Source organism: Mauremys reevesii, linkage group 1 (genome assembly GCF_016161935.1).
Source record: "Mauremys reevesii isolate NIE-2019 linkage group 1, ASM1616193v1, whole genome shotgun sequence".
NCBI classification, from domain to species: domain Eukaryota; kingdom Metazoa; phylum Chordata; order Testudines; family Geoemydidae; genus Mauremys; species Mauremys reevesii.
In genome coordinates, this window is record NC_052623.1 from 32,201,418 (window position 1) to 32,222,417 (window position 21,000).

The 21,000-nt window shown below is 46.0% G+C and overlaps 1 protein-coding gene across 4 annotated transcripts in view; it reads right to left on the reverse strand.

The window, feature by feature from the left end:
- SLC36A4 (solute carrier family 36 member 4) overlaps positions 1-21,000 on the reverse strand; it is a 219,076-nt gene that overhangs the window by 115,526 nt on the left and 82,550 nt on the right. For all 4 annotated transcript variants that reach the window (XM_039520287.1, XM_039520289.1, XM_039520288.1 and 1 more), the window contains exon 10: positions 15,761-15,930. In XM_039520287.1, coding sequence (XP_039376221.1) covers positions 15,761-15,930 — 170 coding nt within the window. The remainder of the gene's footprint in view (positions 1-15,760; positions 15,931-21,000) is intronic.

The window sequence follows — 21,000 nt, forward strand, 5'->3', positions numbered from 1 at the left end:
ACCTGCGCCTGGTCTCTCTTGATCTTTGTCAGGACCCTGCTGATGAGTGGAATCGGAGGGGATGCGTACGTCAGGCTCCCTAACCATGACAGGAGGAAGGCATTGGAGAAGGTGTCATTGCTCAGACCCTGTCAAGAACAAAATCAGTGGCATTTCCTGTTCTGTCTGGTAGCGAACAGATCCACTTGGGGAGTTCCCCACTTTTGGAAAATCATGCAGGCAAAGTCCCTGCTAAGCTGTTCTGCCTGCGTATTCCTGACACCGGGAAGGTGACAAGCTTCCAGGTGGATCTCGTGGCTGATGCAGAAGTCCCATAGACGGAGTCCCTCCTGACAGAGAGCCGACGAGTGCGCTCCCCCTTGTCTGTTGATGTAGAACATTGAGGCTCTGTTGTCCATTAGGACTCGTACCACCTTGCCCGACAGGTGGAGCAAGAAGACTCCGCATGCCAGACGGACTGCTCAGAGCTCTTTGACATTTATGTGTAACCACGCCTCCCCTGGGGACCACATCCCCTGTGTTTGGAGGTTGCCGAGATGTGCCCCCAGCCGAGGTCCGAGGCGTCCGACACCAAGTCGATGGAGTGAGGGTGGCTGTCAAACTGAACTCCTTCCAGGACTGTCCTGCAGTTGGTCCACCATCTCAGTGAGGTAAGTATCGACTGGGAATGGTAACAATCTTCTCCAGGAGGTCTCAGGACTGGGAATAGATCATCACCAGCCATTGTTGCAGGGGCCGCATCCGGACCCTGGCTTGGAGGACCACGTAAGTGCACACTACAATGTGGCCCACCAGGTGCAGACAGATCCTGTCTGTAGTCAGAGGGAACACGGAGGCTTCCGCGATGAGGTTCGCCATTTGTGGAACCTTTCCAGCCGCAGGAAAGCTCTGGCACAGGTAGAGTCGAGGACCGCTCTGATGGACTCTACCCTCTGCATTGGCACTAACGTTGACTTTTTGTTGTTCACCAGGAGGCCCAGAGAGTGGCACGTAGCTTGAAGCACCACGACATCCCTCTGGACTTGAGACCTGGAGCTGCCCTGGATGAGCCAGTCATCGAGGTATGGGTAGATCTGGATACCCCAGAACCTGAAGTAAGCCGCTACCACTGACATGCACTTGGTAAACACCCTTGATTCTTCCACCGCACCCAGCTGCAGTAACCCCTTTACCTCCTGTGTAAGGAGACTCTTGTGAGAGGGGTCCCTGAAGAGGGAAGGGAAAGGTGGGTGGGAAGGAGGGTAAAAAGGAACTGGAGGGTATAACCCCGTTCCACTGTGCTGAGGACCCAGCGGTCTGAAGTTATAGCGGTCCACGCCAGGAGGAAAGGGGAAAGGCAATCGGAGAACACTAGGAAAGATGGATCTGTGGAATAGTCTGGTAGGTCACCCTCAGGCGCACCCTCAAAATGGCCCCCTGCTTATTACGGGTTGAGCCTGACTGGGCAGAGGGTGGAGGCGGGTGGCTCAGGTGGCACTTGTAATCTTTGGCTCATTTATGAGGCTGGTCCTGCCGAGGCTGACTCTCCTGGCCCTGCGGCTGCTGCGGTTTGAACCGCTTATGCACGGGAGCTGGGACAGAAAGACCTAAGGTTTTCATGGTGGTGTGGGAGTCCTTAAGGCCATGCAATTTGCTGTCTGTCTGGTCCGCAAGTAGGGCTCGGCCATCAAAGGGCAAGTCCTGCAATGACTGCTGGGCCTCAGTGGACAACCCAGAAGAGCAGCCAAGAGACGCGCCGCATGGAGATAGCGGAAGCCATGGTGCAAGCAGCAGCATCAGATGCTGCCTGGAGGGCCGTCCTGGCCGCAGTCATGCCCTCATTGAGGATCACTTGGAATTCCTTCTTGGAAGACTCAGGGAGTGACCCTTTGAAGTTGGCCAGGGTTTGCCTCATATTAAAGTCATATCAGCCAAGGAGGGATTGCTGAAGGCTGGAAGATGAATAAACCTTACATCCAAAGAGATCCGGCCTCCTCAAGTCTTTATTTTTGGGGGTGGCCCCGGGTTGTCCTTGCCTCTCCTTGTGATTAATCGCCTTAACCACAAGAGAACTAGAGGTTCGGTGAGAGTATAAGTACTCATGCCCTTTGGTTAGCATGAAGTACATACGATCAGCCTTTTTAGAGATAGGGGCCAGGGAAGAGGGGGTCTGTCACAGGGCATTAGTGATTTTGGAAACCCCTTCATGAAGGAGTAGAGCCACCCTGGTAGCAGCCAAGGAGCAGAGGACGTACAAGAGGGAGTCCAAGGGCTCTTCCAGTTCCTCTGCCTGAAGCCCCAGGCTAGAAGTGACCCTCTTAAAAAGTTCCTGGTGCGCTTTGGCGTCATCCTTAGGAACTGGGTGAGGGGGCCCCGTGATAGCCTGGTCCAGCAATGACGAGGATGATGCTGGTGTCCCGGTAACCTCCGCGTCCATTGGTGGTCCAGCAGCTTGGACCACCAGGTTCCTCCTGAACCTGTGGGGTCTTACCCCCCGAAGCCTCAAGCACCGGAGGGGGATGGGATACTGAGGCCACTGGCTTCTCTGAGGCTCCTGACACTGATCAGGCAGCCTGGGAATATTTGGTGAACTCCCAAGGGTACCATGGAGCCAGCCACTGTGCTTGAGGCCATGGGACAGGTTTCGGTACCAATAATGTAGTTGGCACCGCCGGTACCAGGGCTTGTCCTGCAGTCAGGGAACCTTGCTCCAAGCTGGAGCTACCAGCGGAGTGGTCGGTACCAGGCGACCAGGATCAGGCTGAGCGGTGGCATTTATCCAACCGGTGCCAGCCGCTGCGTTCCGAAGCCGACCTATCCGAGCGAGACTGTCTTGGTCTGGCTCTCAGGGACTGACAGCATTCAGTGGATCTGTGTCGGATATCTGGCGATGTATGCCTCACACTACTCAACCAGTATCGGGACATCAAACGGGACCAGGAGCTACTACGGGCCGGTTGCCGTGGGGATCGTCCCGAGTAGAGCTTCCTCCTTCTTGGAGACAAGTGATGATGGCCCAGCAATTGGCCATCTCTGGTGTCCAATCGGTCCTGAGATCAGTACCAGGCCCTTGGAGACCGTTGGGGCTGGTCCCAGAGCTCTTGCCGGGTGGCGCATGCTTCACAGGGTCTGCACCAATCTACTAGCGAGGTACGCCTCGAGTCCCTTCAGTGTGGGGACCGAAGAGGGCTTTGATGAGCCTGCCTCTCCAGTCCTGAGGCGTGACGGCTTCGGGCAGGCAAGTGATGGCGGGACGTCCTTCTTGATGGGGATCAGTACCGCTAAGGCGGGGACACATGCATAGGTCCCAACACGGGTTTTCCCTGAGACCGGGATACTGCAGAAGCCGATGTGGGTGGCACCAGGATCTCTTGAGCCGCTCAAAGAGCTTTGGGCGTCAACAGCACCTGAAGCTGGCTAGGGCCTGCACCACAACCTGGGGCCCGACTTCCTGAAGGGGGTATTGAGCTACCCGGCACGGGTCATGTCTCACTCCCAGCCCTCTCCTTTCCCTTAAGGGAGGTAGAAGATCTTCCCCTCCCACTCTTTTTCAGCTTCTTCCCCGGAGCCGTGGAGGGGGAGCGGTGCCAGCGGAGCACTGCGAACAGAGGCCGCAATGCTCGGTGCAGAGTCGGACTGCTGCTCTGGTGCTGGAGTGAGTGCCGACTCCATTAGGAGCGCTTTCAGATGGTCCTTTGTCCTAGGTTTAAAGGACTTGCAGATAGGGCACTTGTACTTATGTGCCCTTCAGCTAAGCACCTTAGGCAACTGTTATGTGGATCACTGACGGGCACAGGCCGCTCGCACCGATCGCAGGGCTTAAAGCCTGGGGATCGGGGCATGCCCCGTCCCCCAGCTGAGTCCCGTTTGGGGCTAACTAGAAGTTGAGATCTGCTATTAAGGGTAACTAAGGGTATGTCTACACTACAAGAGTAGTTCGATTTAACTTAGGTCGAATTTGTGGATTCGACCTTATGAAGTCGAATTTGTGTATCCACACTAAGGACACTAATTCGACTTTGTGAGTCCACACTAACGGGGCAAGCGTCGACATTGGAAGCGGTGCATTCTGGGCAGCTATCCCACAGTTCCCGCAGTCCCCGCTTCCCATTGGAATGCTGGGTAGAGCCCCCAATGCCTGCTGGGGGAAAAATGTGTCAAGGGTGGTTTTGGGTAACTGTTGTCATTCAACCGTCACTCCTGCCCTCCCTCCCTGAAAGCGCCGGCGGGAAATCTGTTAGCGCACTTTTCTGGTCAGTGACAGCGCGGACGCCACAGCACTGCGAGCATGGAGCCTGCTGCGATCATCGCTGCACTTATGGCCGTTGTCAACTCCTCGCACCTTATCGTCCACCTCTTCCACAGTCAGCTGCTGAGAAATCGGGCTAGGAGGCTCTGGCAGCGCGGTGAAGACATGAAGTGTCAGAGTGGCACAGACCTCTCACAAAGCACGGGATCCCGCACCGCGGATATCATGGTGGCAATGGGTCACGTTCATGCTATGGGACGGCGATTCTGGGCCCAGGAAACAAGCACGGACTGGTGGGACCGCATAGTGCTGCAGGTCTGGGATGAATCACAGTGGCTGCGAAACTTCAGGATGCGTAAGGGCACTTTCCTTGAACTGTGTGACTTGCTGTCCCCTGCCCTGAAGCGCCAGGACACCCGGATGCGAGCAGCCCTGAGTGTGCAGAAGCGAGTGGCCATAGCTCTCTGGAAACTTGCAACGCCAGACAGCTACCGGTCAGTAGCGAACCACTTTGGCGTGGGCAAATCTACCGTGGGGGTTGCTGTGATGCAAGTAGCCCACGCAATCGTTGACCTACTGCTCTCAAAGGTAGTGACCCTGGGAAACGTCCAGGTCGTCATAGATGGCTTCGCCGCGATGGGATTCCCAAACTGCGGTGGGGCTATAGATGGGACTCACATCCCTATCCTGGGACCGGCCCACCAGGCCAGCCAGTATATTAACCAAAAGGGCTACTTTTCAATGGTGCTGCAAGCACTGGTGGACCATAGGGGACGTTTTACCAACATCTACGTCGGGTGGCCGGGCAAGGTTCATGACGCGCGTGTTTTCAGGAACTCTTGTCTGTTTAGACGCCTGCAGGAAGGTAGTTTCTTCCCGGACCACAAAATAACTGTTGGGGATGTGGAGATGCCTACAGTGATCCGCGGGGACCCAGCCTACCCGCTAATGCCCTGGCTCATGAAGCCCTCTACAGGCGCCTTGGACAGCGACAAGGAGCTCTTCAACTACCGGCTGAGCAAGTGCAGATTGGTGGCGGAGTGTGCTTTCGGACGGCTCAAGGGGAGATGGAGGAGTTTACTTACTCGCTCGGATCTCAGCGAAACCAATATCCCCATTGTTATTGCAGCTTGCTGTGTGCTCCACAATCTCTGTGAGAGCAAGGGGGAGACCTTTATGGCGGGATGGGAGGTTGAGGCAAATCGCCTGGCTGCTGATTACGCTCAGCCAGACACCCGTGCGATTAGAAGAGCCCAGCGGGAAGCGCTGTGCATCCGGGAGGCTTTGAAAGCTAGGTTCCTCAGAGAGCAGGGTAACCTATGACTGTCCAGTCTCTTTACAGAGAAGCTGAACCTGCCCCTGTTTCAGTTACTATTGACTTTTTTCAGCGGTTACATACCCCGTTCACCAGGTTTCCCCCCTTCCAACAGACGTTTAAAAATAAAGTTATTGGAACATTGTTAATTAACAAAGTTTTCTTTACTAACGAATTCGCGTTAAAGGGTTCAAACAGGGACGCAGACTGTGGTGGGTACGGTGTGCAGTGATGTACAGACCGCTTCTGCACTTGAGGAATGACAGGCTCCTGCTCCTACAGCAGTCTCTGGGGGGAGGACGGTTACAGGAGGGTGTGCAGGAAGGGGTGGGTTTGCAGGAAGGGGTGAGGGGTGTGTGGGAAGGGTGAGTAGGTGTAGGGGGATGATGGCTCTGGCTGGGGCTCAGGGCATCGGAGAGGCTCATGGCTAGGGTGGAAGGGCATGGTAAGGGCAGCCTGCCTTGCCATTTGTGGATGCCAGGCGCTCGGACCCTGGGGCAGCATACACCTCCCAGACTGACCTGGGGCAGCAGACACCTCCCAGAGTGACCCGGGTGCCTAGTGACTGCACTCTGTGTGTGACCTGCTGTTGATCCTGCCCCCATGTCTGTACCCTGGTAATGGTGGCTGTCCTATGCAATTAACAAACCCCTCCCCCCCTTCACACAAAGTCTTCTGCAAAGAAACATGACGGAAACAGTAATTAACAGCAAACTATTTTTAATACTCAACTACACAGTTGGGGGATGAAACTGGGATTTGGGATTGGGTGAGCCAGGAAGGGAAGCAATTCTCATACTTTAGGGAATGAGAGCTGTTTGGTACATGAGCGCTCTGCTGGAGTGGAGTGACAGTTTTCACGGCCCCTAGCGCCCCTCCTTGTTATTTTGGGTGAGGGGGGAACAGGACTTTGTGGCGGGGGAGGGCGGTTGCAGATACAGTGCAGGGGGGCTCTCTCCTCCTGCCTGCGGTCCTGCAGAACATCCACAAGGCGCCGGAGAGTGTCCGTTTGCTCCCTCATTAAGCCAAGCAGCGTTTGAGTCGCCTGCTGGTCTTCCTGCCGCCACCTGTCCTCCCGTTCGCTGTGTGAGCGCTGCTGCTGAGAGAGGGTCTCCCTCCACTGGCTCTGCTGGGCCGCCTCGGCTCTGGAGCAGGCCATCAGTTCAGCAAACATCTCGTCCTGAGTCTTTTTCTTTCGCCGCCTAATCTGCGCCAGCTTCTGTGAGGGGGATGCCGGGGCAGGTTGGGAAACAGCTGCAGCTGTGTGATGGGAAAAAGGAAGTGATTTCCTTGCAAAGATACATGTTTGTGAACACTGAACACAGTCTAGTCTGTTTCTGTGAACAAGACCATACACGGCACCTATCTCATGCGCTCTCAGGACAAGTTCGAATTTTTGGCATTCGCTTTCATTGCCTGGGGTCTTGCACTGGAGATCAGACAAGCGGTGCAGGTCAGCAGAATCCGTGTAGCAGCCAGGCCTGGTAAGCCGTAAAGTTTAGGCTGCTTAAAAGTTAATGTATAGCAGTGCCCTCCTGCTGCAGGCAATCTGGAAAGCATAAACTCTGACCCTGTTCCACCCCCTCGCGGCTGTCCCCGGGAAAGATCCCTGTATGCTTCCCCTCTGCAGCCTCCACCACGTGGCTGTTAAACGACGCTTATTGTTATGCAAAGGAAAAGTCAAGCATTCCCAATAATAACATTACACTAATTCCCCTAATTAGATGCAGCAGTCGCCGAGCGAGATCACCCTGAGGCGAGTCACTAAGAGAGACAGAGAGCGCATGCTGCGTGAAACCCTGCACAGACCAGGGCCCTATGCTGCCATGCTCATCGAGGCAATGCTCCCACTGTACGTGAGGATAGCCTGGTGCGGAAGAGTGTGCTTCCACAGAGCACCCAATAAGGCACCTCTCCCCAGGAACCTCCTGCGGAGTCTTTTTGAGTACCTCTACGAGAGCTTCATGGAACTCTCCCAAGAGGATTTCTGTTCTATCCCCATATGCATTGACCTTCTTTTCATATAGTTTTTATTCCTGTTTTTTTAAAAATAAATGTTTACATGTTTATAGCACTTACCGACTGATCCTTCCCCTGATTCAGAGTCCGGGTTAACGGCCGGGGAGGGTTGGTAGGGGATCTCCGTGAGGGTGATGAAGAGATCCTGGCTGTCGGGGAAAGCAGTATTGTAAGCGCTGTCGCCTGCCTCGTCCTCCACAAACCCTTCCTCATCTTCCCCATCCGCGAACATCGCCGAGGAACTGCCCGTCGACACTATCCCATCCTCAGAGTCCACGGTCACTGGTGGGGCCATGGTGGCAGACGCACCGAGAATGGCATGCAGTGCCTAGTAGAAGCGGCATGTCTGGGGCTGGGCTCCGGAACGTCCGTTTGCCGCTTTGATTTTTTGATAGCCTTGTCTCAGGTCCTTGATTTTCACGCGGCACTGCGTTGCATCCCGGCTGTATCCTCTGAGTGCCATGGCTTTGGAGACCTTCTCGTAGGTCTTTGCATTCCGTTTTTTGGAGCGCAGCTCCGAAAGCACAGACTCATCGCCCCACACAGCGATCAGATCCAAGACTTCCCGGTCAGTCCATGCTGGGGCCCTCTTTCTACTCTGAGATTGCATGGACCCCTCTCCCGGAGAGCTCTGCATCATTGCCGGTGCTGCTGAGCTCGCCCCGATGTCCAACCAGGAATTGAGATTCAAACTGGCCAGACAGGAAAAGGAATTCAAATTTTCCCGGGGCTTTTCCTGTATGGCTGATCAGAACATCTGAGCTCGGACTGCTGTCCAGAGCGTCAACACAGTGGTGCACTGTGGGATAGCTCCTGGAGCTACTAAGGTCGATTTCCGTCCACACACAGGCTAACTCGACATAGCCATGTCGAATTTAGCGCTACTCCTCGCCGGGTGGAGTACCGAATCGAACTAAAGAGCCCTCTAGGTCGAACTAATTAGCTTCCTGGTGTGGATGGTTGCACGGTTAAATCGAATTAACACTGCTAAATTCGACATAAACTCCTAGTGTAGACCAGGCCTAAGAAACTACTAACTATATACAACTATATTACAGGTTTTCAAAGTTCACAAAAACAGAAAACAAAACAACGCTAGCCGAAGCAGTAGATGTTCCAGCACCATCACTGGCAGCAAGAAGGAACTGAGGGTGAGGGGAGCCAGCAGCACCCCTTATACTGCACCACGCAGGTGCCACTCCAGGGGGCACCAAAGCTGGTCCCCTACAGATACTGCTGAGGGAAAAACTTCCAGCATCCATGCATGTGGCGAGCACACACACCTAATATGGAATGGACATGAGCAAGCACTTAAAGAAGAACCTTATATTTTAACCTGTAATGAATATTATACATTTCACAAAGTAATGAACATACCTGCTAAATTTATACTTAGGGCCCTACCAAATTCATGGTCCATTCTGATCAATTTAAATTTTTAAAAATCATAAATTTAATTATTTCAGTTATTTAAATCTGAAATTTCAAGGTGTTGTAATTGTAGGGATCTTGACCCAAAAAGGAGTTGTGGGGTGGTCGCAAGGTTATTGTGGGGGGGATGGTACTGCTACCCTAACTTCTGCGATGCTGCTGGCAGTGGCTCTGCCTTCAGAGCTGGGAAGCTGGAGAGCAATGGCTGCTGGCTGGGAACTCAGCTCTGACGGCAGAGCCACTGCCAGTAGCAGCACAGAAGTAAGGGTGACATGGTATGGTATTGCCACCCTTAGTTCTGTGCTGCTGCTGGCAGGGTGCTACCTTCAGAGCTGGGCGCCTGGCCATCAGCTGCCGTTCTCTGGCTGCCCAGCTCTGAAGGTAGCGCAGAAGCAAGGGTGGCAATATTGCTGTCCCCCCCGCAACTCCTTTTTGGGTCAGGACCCTCAATTTGAGAAATTGGTCTCCCAGCATGAAATCTGTGTAGTATAGGGTTAAAGCACACAAAAGACCAGATTTCACAGAGAAGACCAGATTTCATGGTCCATGATGCATTTTTCATGGCCATGAATTTGGTAGGGCCCTACTTATACTGTAAAAAGTGTTTGTTATTTAAGGGTTGACAACACTATTTAAGGTAGAAATTTTGTATATTTCTCTCTTGATATTTTCAGTTTGTTATTCAAAAGAGTCTAAATGTACTGTCAATAGTCCTGCTCATTTTCTGATTTGTCTCTAATACTGTATGTTATAACTATGGAGTGACTCTGAAATTTAGTTTTACTTATCCAAAGTACACATACATTACAGAATTACAGCTCAACGAGCAACTACCAAGAGCCTCAAGGCAAGTCAGATTAATTAGTAATGATGAAATAGCCATTGTGATAGACCCAGGCCAGTTGGGAACAGCAGAGTAGTAGAAGGGAGATATACTGGCCACTGGATAAGCAGTTTTCTGTTCCCAGAGCAGGGGCTGCTCCAAGCTAATTAGAACACCTGACTCCAATTAACCTGCTAAGAGTCAGGTGAGGCAGTTATGCACCTCACTCTAATTAAGGCCCCCCTGATGCTATAAAAGGGCTCACTCCAGTCAGGCCAGAGGGAGCCAGGGGAAAGGAAGTGTGTGCGAGGAACTGAGAGCAAGAGGCGTTCAAGAAGCTGAGAGTGAGTAGGTATGCTGCTGGAGGATTGAGAAGTACAAGCGTTATCAGACATCAGGAGGAAAGTCCAGTGGTGAGGACAAAGAAGATGTTGGGAGGAGGCCATGGGGAAGTAGCCCAGGGAGTTGTAGCTGTCACGCAGCTGTACCAGGAGGCACTCTAGACAGCTGCAGTCCACAGGGCCCTGGGCTGGAACCCGGAGTAGAGGGCGGGCCCGGGTTCCCCCCAAACCTCCCAACTCCTGATCAAACACAGGAGGAATTGACCTGGACTGTGGCTTCTACCAGAGGGGAAGGTCTCTGGGCTGTTTCCCAACCCACAGGGTGAATCTGTGAGGCAAGCAAATCTGCCAATAAGCGCAGGACCTACCAAGGTAGAGGAGGAACTTTGTCACACCACTTTGAACTATTCAAAATATTATGGGGAACTGACTAGTGAACTGTGACAAGTCCTCTGCCTGCCCCTCTTCCTGGGGCCCACTGGTTGCCCCAATAAAGTTCAGAGAGGCTTCTAGTTATGCAGCACCCGTGGCTTTATTTACACAACGTTCTCCCACCACCAGTGTTATGCTATGTACAGAGCTTGCAGGCCTGATAATCTCCTCTCCTAAACAGAGTCTGCCCTCAGCCTGGAGACTGACCTTCCCCTGGCCATTCCCCCTTCTTCTGGCTGCCAGCCAGCCTTTATAGCCCTTGAATCTTCAGGCCCACAGGTGCAACCAATTCTAAAGGCCAGGCACCAGGCTTCTTCCCAGCCCCAATCTATTTCCCCTGATTGGGGCTTGCTGAGCAGGGGCTAATTAGGTGCCTTTGCACTGGCACCCTGCTACATGAACTAACTGTGAAGTTACAAAGGTAAAGCAATTCCCATTGCCCCAGTAATTAAATAACTATACAAATTAGAGAGGCCAACCTGCTACTCTTCCCATTCCAGATCTTGTCTTCATTTCCCATAAATAACTGGATGCCCTCTCTTATCCAGACAAAACTGATCATATTTGTTGTATGGCCCAGAATCCAGAGACAGATGCCTAAAATGTAGCCTCACCCCTAGAAGCTAGAATCCAAGCTTCAACTGAAACATCACAAAGTTTCCCAAGGATAATTGGAGAGTAAGCTGTAAAACAAAACATCTAGGAATTGCACTGACCTCACATATATAACAAAATAAAAAAGTTTTGCTAGAAAGCAAATATTATTCACAATTATTATTTTATAATGCCCTCTTCAAAAGAGTCAAAGATTGTAGGAGGGAAGTGCATTGTTAAAGGGTTTGAGCTGTACTGGGTTTTAAAAATCATAAGAAAAATATGTCTGCAAACTAGCAATAGCCAGCATAACCCATTTGACAACCATTCTTTAAAAGAATTAAAAGCCACACAATTAAGAAAATTCTCTTTAACCACAAAACCATCTATCCTCTTTCCTTAGTCCCTCATTTCATCCAATATTTGCAGCAAAAGGGTCCCAGGGACAACCACCTCACTCACTACGTAACCCTGATTCATTCACTGAGCACTGTCTACCATGTCCTGGATGCAGCAGGGGTTCTGTGGGAAAAACAGCAATTAAAGACTGTCGTAATGCATATGAACAAGAGGGCGGAAATTAGTGAGCATGGGTTACTTTAGCCCTGACATTTCCTGACTTTCCAGTGGTTAACTTTGCAATCTTAACAACATTCTTAACATAGTTTTTTGTATACAATTATTCGTATTGAACTAGAACCTTGACTCTGATGAAGGCTCATAAATTGTAAAAGAGCACGACAAATTCCAAACCACCGATGGCTAGAGAAGCAACAGACCAAGACCAGAAATTACACTTGGTTGCTTGGCATGGCAGTGCAGACTATGCTGGGCCATTTGAAGTTATTTGTATAAGCAATATTAAATAGTTATGGGATGTAAAAATCCTTATGCTGGTAAAAAGCTGATTTCATGAGATACAACCTCAGCAACAGCTTGCAATAAAAAAATTCCTAGCATGAGTCAGTATCATAAAATATTCCATATAACATTTGTTGTATCTGTCAAATCCATCTATAAAAAGTTAAGTGATTGTACTGCATGTAGGAAAGCACACAAGCTATTTTGTGCCAATAATACTCCATATTGCAATAAATACGCACACTGGTGTCAATGTGTGTGTTAATAAGGAAACAAAGACATAGATATATCATTTCTTCCTCTAGAACTATGGGTACAAGCAACCTTAATCCAACATTATATTTGCCCTCTTTGGGAGCCTGATAAAGGTCTATGCCACATTGAGAACACATCTGTTTCTTAGATTGTATTTGAACTCTGAACTTTCTTATGGAGAATTAGACGTATTCATGTCTGAGTCAAGTCTGAGTCACTAATATCTAACATGAAAAACACACAAATCTACAATGAAAAATCAATTATTATGGATACCACCAAATTACACTCAGTTAAATCATTCACTTTGTTTATTTTATTGATTGGCAATTTATAAACATTTCCTGCAGTTATAAGTCACCTTGTTTAAATTTCCCATTACAGTTCATGCACATATTTCAAAGCCCACCTAAAAGTCTAATTAATTACTTCGTTTTTTACCCGTAAGGTGACTTTTCAATGTATTTCTCACCTAATACTCCTTTTTAAGTAAGACAAATTGTTAATCAAAAATGCCACCTGTGATTAGTGCATCTGCCACATCTAAGGAAATGACTGCATCACTTAATGCTAAATACATGCATCAAGTCCTTTATAATTCTAAGCCTTAAATGCTCTATACTTTAGTTTCTTCATCTGACCTGTGTTGCTACTAAGCTTAGAAAGTATTTTGTTGGCATATTTCAAGCCACTAACACTGCCATTTTCATTCCTCAGATACACATATCCTCATGGTAGTTGTCTTATTCCTAATTGTTCAGAGACAAGAATTGTTCACTGCTAAAACCAGGTGCAGTGTAAATGGAGAAATACTCAGAGGAGGACTGATAAAGTTTAACAGAATAATGAATTTAATCACTTAGTAAAATTATGCAAGAGGCTCAGATGGATTTTTTTTTAAACAGAAAGCGAGTAGTTAATAGCCTGGTTCACACACTCGATTTGATCAGCATCATTCAATTAATTTCATTTCATTCCAAGCTGACATAATCAAAATATCCCATAGTTCTACTAATACTTCCATGTCCACAATCAAATTTAATATTTCTTTATTCTCATTTTAAAAGCATTTCCATGATTTCTGGAATAGAGCTCTAATAAAAGTTATTGTTAAACATTATATTTCTGGTGAGAATGAAAAATACTGTTAGCTCTGAGCTCCAATACTTTTCACTATATACTGCAATGTGCTTTTCATCAGTCTTCACTAGTTCAGGAGAAAATTACTTCATTACTTATCTTGAAAAACAAGATATAAAAAGCTCATTGATCTACAAAAATTAAGTATTGCTTAATTTGTTCCTCATTGTATTTTTATTCCTTTATTTCTGCCCAGATTAGCTGCTTCCATCTGGATAAATATGAAGGCTTTTTCAATATTTCATTTTTACGCAGTTCTTCGAACACCTGCACTTAGTGCAACTCAGTCTTTGGGCCCTTGCTGGCAAAAAAAGAGAGAGGAAAGTTTGGGGAAATTATGAGAATGTCTGGCATCCCCAAAGAGCCGACTGAGCTGATACAAAACCTCTACAGCAAGTCAAAGAGCGTGGTGAGAGTAAACAAGAAGCTGATGTAAAGGTTCGGGAAGACTGTAGGCTATTCCCAGATTTGTTCAACTTAGTACTAGAAACAGTGGTTATAGCATTTAGAGATGAAATGGGCAGAATCATGTTATGTGGAAGAACAGTGCATAACCTTAGATTCACAGATGGTATTAATAGCTCAGCACTGGCCAATGGGGATTTACAGAAAATAACTGACAAACTAGACCAGAAAAGCAGAAAATCTGGATTGAAGAACACCATGGGAACACAAAAGTTATGGCAATTGGAAGACAAGAGAAAGAGGTAAAGATCAAACTCATAGACAAAGAACTAGGACGAGTGGAAAACTGTATGGAGGATAGCAAAGGCAAACAGGAATTGTAAGAAATTCCTGAGAAATTCTAAGAAACCTTCCTTAGAGGTTTTTAAGGTCAGGCTTGACAAAGCCCTGGCTGGGATAATTTAGTTGGGTTTGATCCTGCTTTGAGCAGGGGGTTGGACTAGATGACCTCCTGAGGTCCCTTCCAACCCTGAGATTCTATGATTCTTAGATGAATTGTGAAAATGACATAAAAAGAAGAATTGGATTAGCCACTACTGCACATCTACAAGATATGGAAGGTTAAAGATATATCAATAAAAACAAAAATTGGTATATATGAGAAAACTGACATGTTGATACTGCTGTACAGGTCGGAAGGCTGGAGTATAAGGAAAGCCAATGAATGAAACATTTTGACTGCAGAAATGAACTGTCTGAGGGGAATTCTGAGAGAAAATAAAAAATAAAGAGATGAGAAAACAACTGGGGCAAGAAATAATGCTGTTACAGAAGATTCAAGATAGATGACTGTTATGTTTTGGACATGTGCCAAGAACGGACCTGGAAAAGATACCATACATGGTGATGCATACCAGAGTGCAAGGAACTAGAAATAGAGGGAGACCAAGGATGTGTTGGATAAACATGGTGAAGAATGATATAGAACAAAAAAGGTTTAAAGATGAAAGAAGCCATGAAGCTGATATAAAAAAAGAGGTAGAAAGACTTAATTTGGCCCTATCATTGCTGTTGAGTTGACAAACAGGAATCAGAATAGAAGTCAACAACCTTTCGTGCGCCAGTATTGACCAGTGGCCTGATTGTCAAAAGTGCTGAGCTCTGACAGGTTCCTGTTGGTTTCAATGTAATAATGCTTCTGAAAGTCAGTGGTGGCAAAGTATTGCAGAGCATCTACTATGAAGTCACACATGAAAGAAGTGCATATAGGACAGCATGGATTTTGTTTAAATCTTTCATTAAATTACAAACAAAACCTTTCATTGTAAGAAAACGGTTTCAAATGTCTTCTGGTAGAACTGGCAGATTCATTGGCAAAAAATTATTTGCCTTGTCAGATTCATGATCAATGCTACCAATAAAATACTGTTATAATAATATGAACCAAACATTATATTGATCAAGTCACTGACTGTTAAGGAGAAGGTGGGGCTGGATAGGACATACACTACGCAAGCAGCCAACCAACATCACCAGACAGGCACTGCGGTGGAACCCCCAAGGCAAGCGGAAAAGAGGCCGCCCAAGAAATACCTGGCGACGTGACCTTCAGGTTGATAGCAAAAAAATGGGCTATACCTGGAACCAGCTAGAGCGAATGGCCCAGGATAGAAGACTCTGGAGATCTGTGGTTGGCGGCCCATACCCCGGTTGGGGTGACGGGCATGAATGAATGAATGAATGAATGAATGACTGTAGGAAAAAAAAAAAGTCACTGAATCATTTTAGATTTATCAATTCCCTTCTCCACCCCCCCCAAAAAAAAAAAAATCTAAGAAGAAACATTCATTCTTCCAAGCAGGTCTCAAAGAAACTTAACTGTGAGCATTTTTATGAAGGTTGTATGGTGTACTTACAGGTTGAGCAGACCAAGAGTGCCCTGACCATAAATTCACAGAACAGCTTCCATTTTTGCTGCACTTTTGAGGTAATTGCTGGAATGATGATCTCTGCTGGAACGTAGTACTGAATTGAATAGGTCACAAAAATCCCAAAAGAATACAGAATTTTCACGGATTGATACAACCTGTTGAAAACATTTATACAAGAGTAGTGTCAGTTGCAAATACTTTGTAAAAAGCTAGGTTTTTTGGAAGAAAAGGGGGATTGTTTCACATAATGAAATACTTGGGGAAGATTGCTATATATGAATAATTTTGAATATATGGTTTAATTTTTTTATTCCTCTTTGCTCACTCTCCCTAAGTTGCTTTTCTTCCTAGAATCACATCCTCTAGGAAGGGACTATGCCCCTTCAGATGTCTGACGAAGTGGGTATTCGCACATGAAAGCTTATGCTCCTATTCATCTGTTAGTCTATAAGGTGCTACAGGACTCTTTGCTGCTTTTTTACAGATCCAGACTAACACAGCTACCCCTCTGATACTTGACACCTTTCATATGTTTCACCTCATCCCTTTTTATACACTGTGAATTAAGATTTAAAGAAAATCCCTGAAACTGTTATTCTTATCAAAATTGTCTGCAGTATTGTTGTAGCCGTGTTGGTCCAAGGATATGAGAGAGACAAGGTAAGTGAAGTAATATCTTTTATTGGACCAACTTCCATTGGTGAGAGAGACAAGCTTTTGAGTTCCGCAGATCTGAGAAAAGGAGCTTGAAAGCATGTCCATTTCACCAACAGAAGTTGGCTCAGTAAAAGATATTACCTCAGCCACCTCATCATTCCTATCCATAGCCTCTGATAGTTAATGCAAGGATGAGCATATAATGGTTTTAGGAATAGTAAATAAAAGGCTAGATTGCAATTCTTAATCTGACAGTATATTTCATTCTCATGTGGTCAGACCTTAGAGTTGATGAGGATGGAGTTTAACCAAGATGAGATTTTGAAAACCAACTTTTGAACATCAGCAAATAGAGATTTTAACAGAAGAGCAACATCTGATGAAATGCTGAGGGAAATTAGAGAGGCTATCAAAATTAAGAACCCAATAATAGTGGGGGATTTCAATTATCCCCATATTGACTGGGAACATTTCACTTCAGGACGAAATGCAGAGATAAAATTTCTCGATACTTTAAATGACTGCTTCATGAAGCAGCTGGTACGGGAACCCACAAGGGGAGAGGCAACTCTAGATTTAATCCTGAGTTGAGCGCAAAAGCTGGTCCAAGAGGTAACTATAGCAGAACCGCTTGGAAATAGTGACCATAATACAATAGCATTCAACATCCCTGTGGTGGGAAGAACACCTCAACTGCCCAACACTGTGGCATTTAATTTCAAAAGGGGGAACTATACAAAAATGAGGGGGTTAGTTAGACAAAAGTTAAAAGGTACAGTGACTAAAGTGAAATCCCTGCAAGTTGCGTGGGCCCTTTTTAAAGACACCATAATAGAGGCCCAACTTCAATGTATACCCCAAATTAAGAAAAACAGTAAAAGAACTAAAAAAGAGCCACCGTGGCTTAACATCCATGTAAAAGAAGCAGTGAGAGATAAAAAGACTTCCTTTAAAAAGTGGAAGTCAAATCCTAGTGAGGTAAATAGAAAGGAGCATAAACACTGCCAAATTAAGTGTAAAAATGTAATAATAAAAGCCAAAAAGGAGTTTGAAGAACAGCTAGCCAAAAACTCAAAAGGTAATAACAAAATGTTTTTTAAGTACATCAGAAGCAGGAAGCCTGCTAAACAACCAGTGGGGCCCCTTGACGATCGAAATACAACAGGAGCGCTTAAAGACGATAAAGTCATTGCGGAGAAACTAAATGGATTCTTTGCTTCAGTCTTCACGGCTGAGGATGTTAGGGAGATTCCCAAACCTGAGCTGGCTTTTGTAGGTGACAAATCTGAGGAACTGTCACAGATTCAAGTGTCACTAGAGGAGGTTTTGGAATTAATTGATAAACCCAACATTAACAAGTCACCGGGACCAGATGGCATTCACCCAAGAGTTCTGAAAGAACTCAAATGTGAAGTTGCGGAACTATTAACTAAGGGTTGTAACCTGTCCTTTAAATCGGCTTCGGTACCCAATGACTGGAAGTTAGCTAATGTAACGTCAATATTTAAAAAGGGCTCTAGCAGTGATCCCGGCAATTACAGACCAGTAAGTCTAATGTCAGTACCGGGCAAATTAGTCGAAACAATAGTTAAGAATAAAATTGTCAGACACATAGAAAAACAAACTGTTGAGCAATAGTCAACATGGTTTCTGTAAAGGGAAATCGTGTCTTACTAAGAGTTCTTTGAAGGAGTCAACAAACATGTGGACAAGGGGGATCCGGTGGACATAGTGTACTTAGATTTCCAGAAAGCGTTTGACAAGGTCCCTCACCAAAGGCTCTTACGTAAATTAAGCTGTCATGGGATAAAAGGAAAGGTCCTTTCATGGATTGAGAACTGGTTAAAAGGACAGGGAACAAAGGGTAGGAATTGATGGTAAATTCTCAGAATGGAGAGGGGTAACTAGCGGTGTTCCCCAAGGGTCAGTCCTAGGACCAATCCTATTCAATTTATTCATAAATGATCTGGAGAAAGGGGTAAACAGTGAGGTGGCAAAGTTTGCAGATGATACTAAACTACTCAAGATAGTTAAGACCAAAGCAGATTGTGAAGAACTTCAAAATATCTCACAAAACTAAGTGATTGGGCAACAAAATGGCAAATGAAATTTAATGTGGATAAATGTAAAGTAATGCACATTGGAAAAAATAACCCCAACTATACATACAACATGATGGGGGCTAATTTAGCTACAACGAGTCAGGAAAAAGATCTTGGGAGTCATTGTGGATAGTTCTCTGAAGATGTCCACGCAGTGTGCAGAGGCGGTCAAAACAGCAAACAGGATGTTAGGAATCATTAAAAAGGGGATAGAGAATAAGACGGAGAATATATTATTGCCCTTATATAAATCGATGGTACGCCCACATCTCGAATACTGTGTACAGATGTGGTCTCCTCACCTCAAAAAAGATATTCTAGCACTAGAAAAGGTTCAGAAAAGGGCAACTAAAATGATTAGGGGATTAGAGAGGGTCCCATACGAGGAAAGATTAAAGAGGCTAGGACTCTTCAGCTTGGAAAAGAGAAGACTAAGGGGGGATATGATAGAGGTATATAAAATCATGAGTGATGTTGATAAAGTGGATAAGGAAAAGTTATTTACTTATTCTCATAATACAAGAACTAGGGGTCACCAAATGAAATTAATAGGCAGCAGGTTTAAAACAAATAAAAGGAAGTTCTTCTTCACGCAGCACACAGTCAACTTGTGGAACTCCTTACCTGAGGAGGTTGTGAAGGCTAGGACTATAACAATGTTTAAAAGGGGACTGGATAAATTCATGGTGGCTAAGTCCATAAATGGCTATTAGCTAGGATGGGTAAGAATGGTGTCCCTAGCCTCTGTTCGTCAGAGGATGGAGATGGATGGCAGGAGAGCGATCACTTGATCATTGCCTGTTAGGTTCACTCCCTCTGGGGCACCCGGCATTGGCCACTGTCGGTAGACAGATACTGGGCTAGATGGACCTTTGGTCTGACCTGGTACGGCCGTTCTTATGTTATCTAGTACGTTGTGTGTCCTGATCCACCTCAGTGGACTCAAATAAGATTGCTAGGAAGATTTTGGGTTTTGTTTGCTGAACAAGTAGAATGACGGTAGTCAAAATTTAATGTTGACAAAAGCAAGGCACATTGGAAGGAATAATTTGGACTACTCATGGGCTCAGAATTCACTGTAGTAATTTAAAGACTTAGGCATCATTGTGAACAGCTTTTATTGTTTCAGTACAACTCACAGATACAGAGGGCAGATATATTTTAATTAAGGGAGCCCTGAAAGGTAAACTTCTCACCTTAGCCAATGTAAATGCTGCAAAGCCAGGTCAAGCTTCTTTCTGTGTTGCTTTTTAAAAGAGATTGTGGCTATGTCTACACTACAGACTTGTACCACCGCAGCTGTGCCGCTATAAGTCTCCCGGGTAGTAGTTTTATGCCAGCAGGAGAGAGCTATCCTGCCAGAATAATTAAACCACCCACAATGAGCGGCAGTAACTATGTTGGCAGGAGACCATCTCCCACCAACACAGCACAGTCCACAGTGGCGCATTTGTCAATGAAACTTTTGTCAGTCATGAGGGTGTTTTTTCACACACTGACTGACAAACATTTTACGGACAAAAGTGCTAGTGTAGACATACCCTTAGGAAGTTTTAGGGGAGGCGATACTAATATTGGGGCGGTGGGGGGAATTTTAACAAGATGCTTAATCCCCCGTGGCAGACAGAATGTATACAGAGAGTCTTTGGGAGGAGCAAGTGAAAATTTGTAGAATCACTTAGAAAATGACGATTTGATGGATTTCTGGAAGGAGATTAATCCAGATGTCAGGGATTATACATATTATTCTGCTACTCATTAATCTTATTCCAGATTTATATAATTTTTGTTTCTAGGACCATGGCTAATTTGGTTAAAAAAGCTAATCTGGGAGTTATAACTTGATCTGATCATGCCTCTGCATATAAAATATTGAGACTCAGTGGAAAAACAAAGGGCCAGGCAGCTGAATAGAGCTTTGTTGTTTGACCTCCTTAGAATTCAATAGCTGAAAGAAAATTTTCAGAAATATATAGAAGAAAATGGTTAGGAAGAAATCAAGAAAAGTGCTCCCTTGGATGCTGGAAAGGTGATAATGAGGGGGATCCTTATAATTAAACCATCAGAACAGAAAAAAGATAAAAGTTATTGAAGAAAAGAGTTTGATTAGAGAAGTTTCTGTTTTGAAAGGTAAACAAATATACAGGATCTAAAAGAGTATAAGAAAATAAATGAGATAAGAAAGAAGATTAATATGTTGCAAACAGGAAAGGCTGAGCAAACACTTTGATATATTAAACAGAAAACAATAAACCTGATAGGCTTTTAACCAGAAAGTTAAAAAAGAAACAAGATAAATCAACCATCCCTCTGATTAGAAATAAAATAAGGGATTCAGTAACCAGCATCAAACAGATCTCTGAAACATTTGCTACGTCTATACACTTCAGAACATGCAAGTTCTGAATGCATAAATAGATATTTGAAAAATGTGAAACTACCTCAGGTGTCAGAGGATGAAGTTGC